This window comes from Seriola lalandi, unplaced genomic scaffold (assembly GCF_002814215.2).
Source record: "Seriola lalandi dorsalis isolate HSWRI2012SDOR001 ecotype SW California unplaced genomic scaffold, Sedor1 jcf7180002054389, whole genome shotgun sequence".
NCBI lineage: Eukaryota > Metazoa > Chordata > Actinopteri > Carangiformes > Carangidae > Seriola > Seriola lalandi.
In genome coordinates, this window is record NW_019524942.1 from 127,008 (window position 1) to 136,839 (window position 9,832).

Here is a 9,832-nt window from a genome sequence, read left to right on the forward strand (position 1 = left end):
ATCTTTCTGTCTTTGATGCAGCATTTCTTCAGATGTATTTGGACTTAAAATGGGTCACTCTTCTGTTTCTGCTGGGCTTCCATGTGAATATATATATATATATATATATATAAACGCCAGACTCCCAAAATACAGAAGACACAGTCAGCTTCCATATAATTTGAAAATTACCCCGTCTGGTTTTCATTTTATATTGTCTATTACTTTCATTCAGGCGTCTTTTTCTAAAATGGTCTTTACGTGCCCTCTGAGAAGAAACTGTCCTTAGCCAGCGCTCTTTGAACTGATTGTCCAAAGAGGAAATAGGCTGTGAATGACCAGGGAAATGCAACAGAGGAACTGGGCTATTGAAGGTTTATCAAAGGTGTGTGTGTGTGTGTGTGTGTGTGTGAGTGTGTTTTCTTCTTGTCCCTCTATGTCTGTCATTTTCTCCCCACAGCAAGGCCTATTTGAGCTTGTTATTTAGGCCAGTTGCATTGCCTGATGGGAAGTTAACAAGCAGAGAGAAGTGTGTGTCTGTGTGTGTTCATTGGCCCTCTGAAGATCCAGCCGCCATATGACTTGACAACTTTATGCGACACCTCAGGCTGCCACATTCTCCCCCTCTGAGTGTTTGCGTGCTGCTCAGTGCCATGGTGACTGATTCGGACGGGCAGTCTGACAGCAGTAATATTATTTTTTTGTCTACGTACACTGCTGTGTGATGTTTCATGTCTTCCAGCTTCTGTTCGACTCGGCCTCAGTATTTCCACTTCAACCAGTGCACACTCACACACTTAAATTATAATAGCACAGTCTATGTTTGGAGCTGTCGGCTACATCATTACCTGCATTTGGCACAGTGGGATGTTAAAAAGAGAGTTTTAAAGGCAAATATTTCAGAAGATAAAGGATGTGAGAGCAATACAAGCAGCTCTGGTGCTATTTTTATTCTGTATCAACCAACACTGACTTAAAATGTTTTCTAATTCCTGTTATGTTAAGCACATGTGCTATGGAGATAAAAATGTTTGTGGGATTATAAATTGCTGTTTGCCATTTCTTTTATTTGTTGGTGTGTGAGGCCAAGGAAACAGTTAAACACCAAACAACTATTGTTGTTTTATGTAGTAGCTGGAAACTAGGAATTACTAAGTTGTTAGTCATATCAGCAGGTGGTAACTTGTCATTAGTCAGCATTTTCTCTTACAAAATACTTTTTTTTTTCAGCAATCAATCATCAGAAAAAATAAATTACGGTAAACATTTTCTGAGCATTTGTGCAGCTGTGATCAGAAAATGTTTTGGATTTTACTTAATAATTGCCTGAAATAATTGATGAATGTTTTGATCAATTGTATTCAAAGGAAATGATATGAGGAGATTATTTATAGACCTGTGACCAAATTGCATTATCTTGTATATCTTTGCCATGTTTTCAAACCCAATGTCCAGTCTCCTCAGTGGTAACTTTCCTATGACCAAGATTCAAAACCAGGTTGGCAGTGAGAGTTGGAGGTGTGTTTCCTAGTGTTTGTGTGTGTTCTCCTGCAACAGCAGTGTGCAGGTTGAGGCCGGCTGCAGCATTCCTCCCTGACAGCAGGATAATTCAGTATAGATCTGACAGGAGCAGGACCAATCAGTCAGCCAACTCCCTCAGGTTCCAAACATTCACCCAAAGACAGGAAGTGCCCGGGTCTGTCTACGTGTTCTTCTGTATGGGACTGTCTGAATATTTATCACATTATTAAATCGTAACAAAAATAATCTGTAGCTCTTTAGTTGTAGATTCATACCCTGAAAATGAGCTGCAAATAGAAAATCTATGTATATTAATAAATTATATAAAAATAAACACAAACATTACATCCTGACATATCTGGGGTCAGTTATCAGTTATTAGTTTAAATCCAATCAATTTTGATAATGTGTTGATGAAATGTCTTCATCATTTCAACCATAGCAACCAAAAGGTTTTATTAAGGCTTGAAAAAGTAAGACTGTAATTTCGCAGGTTGTTGTGGCGGTTTTTCTCTGAGTGTCTGTGTTCCAGTGGATAAGTCTAATTGCTGGTGTTGGAGACTGGAAGTGCTTTCACTTTGTGTGGTTTATTGGGTGGTGATGCTTCACATGATACCCTTAGTTTGTGGTAGTTCTTACATTACATTTGTTGGCACAGATTTTTGGTTTTGTTAAAAGTAAACTGTGTCTCACCATCATCATCAGTTTTGTGTAATGTTAGCTTAGTCCTGTTTGAGATCGTCTCCTCCACTTTGTGGCCAAATGGGATTTCAAGCAGACAAACTACGTTCATACCACTGATGTCTTGTTACCTTGTTTATCTGCAATAGCTGTTCTGACACTCAGCAATAGCATGTGGTGCATGTAGCTTACTTCATAATAAAGGATCGGTATATGATAGGTTAGCAGCAGGTTTGTTTCTGTGATATGATTGGTGGTTAGAAGTAATGTGTCTTGTTGACATGAAATGGATGTTTTTTATTTTCTTATCGAGGAAATGTTTCACGGTCAAGTTCAGATTCCAGGTTTAGTAGAATCTGGAAGCCACTTCTGTTTTAAACCTTTTAAAAATGTGTGTATTTGTTTTCTGCTGTTGCAATTCAAATATTTATCTTTACATTCAAGTAGCTTAATACTCTGTCTTTGGCGAGATATTTGAAACCCCTTTTCTTGAGTGTGTCATATTGGATTGTTCTATTTTGCCAAAACCCATTTACTCTCTCTATGACCTTTAAAGTCATTTGTTGCAGCCAAGTCAGGTTCATAGTGAGGGTTTAAATTAGTGCGGAAAACATTAGGGATTAATCAATTAGCTGATTGAGAGAAAATTGATCAACAACTGTTTTGTTGTGAATATGCTGAGGTTTAGGGTTGTAGATTTGACATAAGAAACAATCAAATGTCACATTGAGCTCTGGCAAATTGTAACGGACACTTTTTCTTTTTACCTTTAAGAATTCAGAATTTCTTTTTCTTGATAATGCAGATTTGTTATTTTTTGTTCTCATTTCTCTTTTTCTAAAAGACAAAATCCTGTTCCATATTATTTTTAATTTTGTATTATTTTTTTTTTTTGTAAATCTTAGGTCATCCACCTGGGACAGTTGCTTTAATTTTGGAGCATGGTCAGTGTTAGCTCAGATGCAGAGACAGTAGAAAACAAACCAGTTGTCATGAGCGATCAATGTCACACTTACTGTACATACACAAACACAAAGGTGCACATGTAGTCTCACACACATCTCTCTCTGTTACTGTGCTTGCCTGCGTGACTTTTTTCTACTGTCATGTTATATTTATATCAGATATATGTTACATCATCACAACAGTCATCCTCCAAAAAATCAGCCGTTTGGAGATGAGTTTAAATGCCCGTGGGCTGTAAATGTTTGCAGAGCGTGTATTGTTCCGTGTGTTCATCTTACATGTGTCTGTTTAAGTATTTAATAGAACAGGACAGAGACGCTGATGATCACAAAAATGTTGGGACTGTAAAAGCAAGAGTGATGAAAGCGTGAGAAATAATACAGACAGAGGCGTTTTAATCCATGACAGAGCAGTTCTCACTTCTCAGCTGTGTCCTTGCTTGAAGAAACAACCTGTCTGGGTCCAGAGCAGCAGACACATTTATTTGTACAACAGCAAACAACTGCAAAATAACACAGCAATCAGTTCATGTACATACAAGGTGTTTGTTTCTTCAAAGTAGGGCTACAACTAAAGATGATTTTCTTTATCGATTAGCTTGCCAACCATTTTCTCGATTTAATCTGTCTATAAAATGCTGGAACATATTAAAATTTCCCGGAGTTGAAGGTGACATCATTGAATATCTTGTGCCAGCAGTCCAGAACCAAAGATATTCAGTTTACAATGATATAACACAAAGAAAAGCAGCAACACTTCTTATTTTAGAGGCTGAAAACAGATAGCTTTTAGCATTTTCTTAAAAAGTGGGGAAAAAAAATATGATTTGATTATATATAGCTGCCAATTTCTTTTTTTCTGATGATCAGCTAATCAATAAATCATTATAGCTCTACTTAGAGGTTAAAAAGCACTTAGAGCTCTACTTAGAGCTTACAAAGCACTGAGTAGAAGTGATGCACATTGCAAACTTAAAAACATATAGTGTTAGCACCGGTTGTGTTTCTGGTCTTTTGCTTTAGCCAAATATTGTAAAAATAAGTTTTTAAATCAGATGCTGCAGTGAATTTCAACCATCCTGTTGCTGGCTGATAGTGTTGCTCATGTGTGTCTGCCGCAGAAATGCTTGGGTGTGTCCAAACCCCCTATGTTTCTTATCCGTGTTTGTGTGTGTCAGAGCTCATTGTACGGTTTGAAGTATGTGTGTATGTTGCGTCGACTAATCTTAATGTCAACTCCACAGTCATGCTGCTGCTGCAAGGAGAGGCCCAGCCAATGACTTAAAAAACTGTGTGTGTGTGTGTGTGTGTGTGTGTGTGTGTGTGTGTGTGTGTGTGTGTGTGTGTGTGTGTGTGTGTTGAGCTCCACCCTGTGTTTCAGAGCGTGCACATTAATGACAGGGAACCTTTATGTATTTGCCTATTGTGTGGTTTTCTACTATATAGTCATGGAGAACGCTTGTTCCTGATTGGTTGGTACATGTCCATTAGAATCTTATAGGGACAGTGCAGACATTGTGCTGGACAGTTTAACCACTGGTCTAAATTAGTGCATAGGATATATTAAACTGCATGTTACCATGGCAACAATATTCATGCTCTGTCACCACTGTTGAGTCTACGTCCGTGTCTGTGACCTCAGGACTCAGGCTCTGGGGATGGCTGAAATATGTCAACAACTCTTTGATGGGCTGTTATGAAAGCTTGTACAGACACTGTCTGGTTCTAGATCACGAAGCCTAAAGACTGATGATCTCCTGACTTTGACTGTAGTGCCACAGTGAGGTTGACCTCTGAGGTTTTTTTTTTTAGTTGTCTGAACAACTACTGGATGGACTGACACTGAAGTTGGTATCAACATCAATGTCCCTCAAATCTGTCAAAAACAGTTTATTGAAAACTGGCATCAAATCTGTTGTGAGATTCTTTCTTTAGTTTTTCTTTATTCAGATAGTTTCTGATTTAATCTGTTCAGTTGATTCTTGACCTTGGAAACAGCAGTTTGGCATAAAGATTTTCTTCATGTCAGCATGTGGGTGTTGCTCAGTAGTCATGGAGACGGTTTAGTGCTTGTATCTCTGTTCATGGAGGGTCTGTGGTGCCAGATGTTCATGTCCTCCAGGGGCTTTCTCAGGTCATTAACTGACACCTGGTCATTGTCCTTTATGACCATCTTGATGAGGGTCCTTGCAAATTCTCTGATGCAGTATTCCCTGCATTGTGTACCACTCCTGTCCTGTCTGAGTGTGTGAGCAGAGATCTTAAGGTGTCGAATGGTTTGTGGTAAGTAACTCTGGCTGGATGTCCTGACAGCCCAGCTGTGCGTGGGAGTCCCACTGGCATGCGTCTGGTGCTGCCAGTAGAGTTGGTGCTGTGTGTCTAAAGTTGGTTTGAGATTTTTACTTTTTACTCTCTCTGTCTCTGATAACTCAGTATTATCACGTATTGAGTTCGAATTTTTTGTGATGTTATGATAATCACGTCATATGGTTTTATAGAAGTTTGTCATCGGAGTGAATAATTCCAAGCAAATTACAAATAAAATGTGAAGAGTTGCGGAATAGTGGAACACAAGTCATTACACTTAGCATTAGTTTTGAGTATTTTATATGCAATGCATGCATATTGTAATAAATACTGACATAGGAGAAATAGTTTTAACGTCATTATGGTTTTGATTTCATTGCACGGCTCAGGGTGGAGGAGCTGACATTCGTCACGGCCTGAGAAATTCTGCACAACTGTATGTGAAGGGTTGAACTAGTGAGAGAAGCTTGCCACAAGCTTTTTAGCCCACACACACTTACACACACACTTACACACACCCCGCTGAGTCATCAAACTGTAGTTGGGAAGACACACACACACACACACACACAGAGGTTGGTGTGCTCATCTTAAGCGGGTTAAGATCCTGTTTAGGCAGCTGTCGAAGAGTCAGCAACTTGTCCCCAAAGATCCTTGGATGGAAGACACACACACACACACACACACACACACACACACACATGCAGCTGTTTACAGTGACATCATAACTTAAAGCAGCTTTGTGGAACTTATTTGTGTCAGTTCTCCTCTGTTGTGAAACTTTTTGGTCTTTCAGTTAATTCGTCCAACCCGCAGTCTTTTCCTCCTCCCCTGTGATCCTGCCATCCGCCCCTCTAACACCTCCTTCTTCCAAATCTGCACCCTCCATATTATCCCTCCATCTGTTTTGCCTTTCATTGCTCTTTTTCCTTCTTCTCTCTCTCTATGACACACACACACATAGGAGAGGAATAAAAAAGTGAGATTCTGATGAATAACGGTGCAAGAAGAGCAGCTGCAAATACTGTGACTCTTCATTGCAGACTTTCACCTGTAGTCTCTGGAGGGGTCGATATAAAGAGATATTACGATGTTAAAACATGAACATATAGTAAATGTTACATGGGGAACGCCTGATATTTATGTAGTCTATCCTAGAGGTTTCCAACCCTCTTGCTTGTAATTCGTACAAATAAAGCAATGAACAACCTTATGGCCTTGGTGCAGTCATGGGCTGTGAGCAGTGATTTTTCCTTCTGATTTATCTCATTAAGGACTTTTAAAGGCTTGAGGAGGTGAAAATATCCCGTATTTTACTCATTTGTACAACTTCTAGAGGCCAAAGGAGGTTGATGAATTCAGTAAGGATTTAAGAGAGCTGAAGAGGTGAATGAAATCATTTAAGGATTTATATATAGAGAGGTTAAAGTGTCTAGTGTTCCACTTATTTTAAAGATGATAAAAGGCTCAGGGAAGTGAAAGTATCCAGTATTCACCTTTTCAAAGGATTTTATAAAGCCTATATCTCACTTTTGCAATATTTTAAAGGCATGAAGAGGTGAAAGTGTCAAGTATTTTACTTATTTTAATAAATATAACCTATAAGAGACTTTTTTCTCTATTCCCCTAATCAGCTGGTGATCCTCTCCTCTCCTCTCCCCTCCTCCCCTTCTCAGTGGCAGACAGTAGTGAGAGACACGTGCACGGTTATAAATTAAAACCAGTCGGTGCTAACACTTATGCTAATGCTAGCTCAGGCACACTGATCCACGTTGTCAGGAAACTAGCTATTGTGCAGAGACTTCACAGGGGAACGAAGGAAACATTTCTAACTTGTATTGTTCGCTAAAAACTAACACAACACGTCTCTGATATGATGTCAGTGTTTGACAGTAATCATGATCTAAGCTTTGAGGAAACTAATCTGGATTATCATCTGAGCCAGAATTATTTAAATCTGCTTAACAATCGTCTGTTTATCAAGCGCTGTCTAATTATATTGTATTAATTATTATTTTCTCGTTCATTCATTCACTTTTTTCTATATGTTTCTGCCGTTCCTACATTCATTTCTATATTTACTTTATCAGTAACTCAGTGTTTGTCGAGAGATGCGGTTGTACAAACTGGACCTTGGTGAACACACACACACACACACACACACACACACTTGTAAAAACATTTGTGTACTTGATTGTATTGTATTAATTCTACATGTGTGGTGTTTCTTGTTTCTATGAATTTGTTTGTGTGATGTCAGAACACACTGTGCTCGCTCTCTGTGTGGCCTCTGTGTGTTTGTGTGTCTAAAGAAAGCACTGTGTGGCGTCAGACCTGCTCTCTATTGTACGAGTCGGGCATTTCCTGGTCAACAGGAGGAAGGGTGGGTGGGGGGGGCTTCATAGTCATACACAGGTGTGTGTGTGTGTGTGTGTGTGTGTGTGTGTGTGTGTGTGCTGTTTTTGGAAGGGAAAGAACACAGGAAAAACTGTGATAACTATTACAAAGAAGGCCTGTACACACACACACGCACACATTTAACTTTTCTATATTTCTGTCCTAATCAGAGCACTTTAATAAATTGACATATTTTGTTTTAAACATTTTAAATTCAGTTTTATTGTATCTTGGGCATCTTTTATGTAATTTTTGAGAAGAGATGTTTCTTTTCTTAGCTTGTTTTCCTTCGAGCGACCTATCCACTCTCTTAACATCCTGCAGAAGGATGGATGAATAGTTGTGAATTAATTTTCTTGGCCAAAGGCTAATTTCTTTGCTCGAAAAATATGTATTAATTATTTGTTAGAAAACAAAAAAAACACACATTTCTTCTTACAAAACAGTAACGCACAGTGATTTCTTGGTTACTAACTGCAGAAACACACCATAACAGAAAGGCCATTCTGTGAACAATTATGTAAAGCTGTATAATCATATGTGGTTTGTAATAGGGGCGATGCTTTTATGCAGCACTTATTGACATGGCCTTAAGCAAGGCACTGAACTGGAAACTGACCTAATGGACCTGCTTAAAATAAAAGCAGGCTGTGGTTGGTCGCAGCTGTGGATGTATGGAAACGTGCAGCAGGGTGTCGCTGGAGAGTGGTGCAGTAACGCCCCCTGATGGATATATGTGGTACATGCACCCACTCCACTTCACCTGTATCGCTTTCCTCAATGTTCTTTCATTTATCTTTCACTCGCAGGCAAAGAAAACAAAGGGTAGCATCACTGATATTGAAAACTGCTCTTTAAAGCATCAGTGTTGTGATTAAAATTTAGCTGGGCAGAGAAAAGCAGTTGTTTTAACTGTAATTTTTATCATTGCCTGGACCAACAAAAGAGAAAAATCTTCAGATAAGGACTTCAGGACTTCTTACATGTGGTCTTCTTTCTTTTTCTGCAGGTCGGTGTACGATGGGCAGGAACATGGCCTGTTCATGGAGAAGCTGGACGTTCGAATCAGGAACCATGACAGAGAGATCGAGAAGATGTGCAACCATCACTTCCAGGGGTTCGTGGACTCCATCACAGAGCTGCTTAAAGTACGAGGGGAGGCGCAGAAGCTGAAGGTAAGGAGGGATGGGGAGGAGGGTAAGAAACTAAACAAAAAGATGGAGAAAGGTCAAAGAGATTGATAAAAGTTAGGGACAAATGCATGTTTGGAACTCAATGTGTAAGAGGCTGAAGGTAAAAGTAGACATGGGAAGATGATGCTTGATTTGTTTTTTGTTTTTCTCTCTCAGAGTCAGGTGACTGAGACCAACAGGCGTCTTCAGGATGATGGCAAAGTGGTAAGTTGGCAGGTTCACAAAAATCAATAGTCCAGTCAGGAATTTAGTTTCTAGGAACTTCTTTACTTTTCTCTTCACCTGCTTTTCCTTCTTCTTCTCTTCTTTTTCCTCTTTCAGCTCATCACTTCCATGGAGGAGTTGAAACAGTGTCGAGTACAACAGAGAAACATCGCTACTACTATAGACAAACTGTCGCACTGCCTACCAGGTAACACACAACAATACACACCACACACAAACCCACAGTGTGCATAGTGTGTCCTCCTTTCCTGTGATGTCATTTAATAAACATTTGAATGGTGAAAAATAACTCAGATCTTATATTTTAAGGTTTTATGTTTCATTTTCAGAAGTGATGCACTGGGAAAACAAATTTGTTAATCTTTTGGAACTACAACTCCCTTTTAAAACCCTTCATTACAACATTTACTTTTACCATGCTGTCAGTGCTGTTAGTCACTTTTCTGCTCTTTTGCTTTGTTTCTTTTATTTCCATCAGTCCTGGAGATGTACAGCAGACTTCAGGAGCAGATGAGGGCCAAAAGGTAAGTTACTGATTCTGTTTTTTTTCTGGTTTGAGACATC

General features: G+C 39.2%; 1 protein-coding gene across 2 annotated transcripts in view; it reads left to right on the top strand.

Annotated features, from left to right (window-relative positions):
• The window catches only part of LOC111657239 (exocyst complex component 6B-like), a 54,434-nt gene that overhangs the window by 1,061 nt on the left and 43,541 nt on the right, over positions 1–9,832 (top strand). For both annotated transcript variants that reach the window (XM_023409331.2, XM_023409332.2), the window contains exons 2-5: positions 8,860–9,025; positions 9,200–9,247; positions 9,365–9,455; positions 9,747–9,792. In XM_023409331.2, the coding sequence (XP_023265099.2) occupies positions 8,860–9,025; positions 9,200–9,247; positions 9,365–9,455; positions 9,747–9,792 (351 nt within the window). The remainder of the gene's footprint in view (positions 1–8,859; positions 9,026–9,199; positions 9,248–9,364; positions 9,456–9,746; positions 9,793–9,832) is intronic.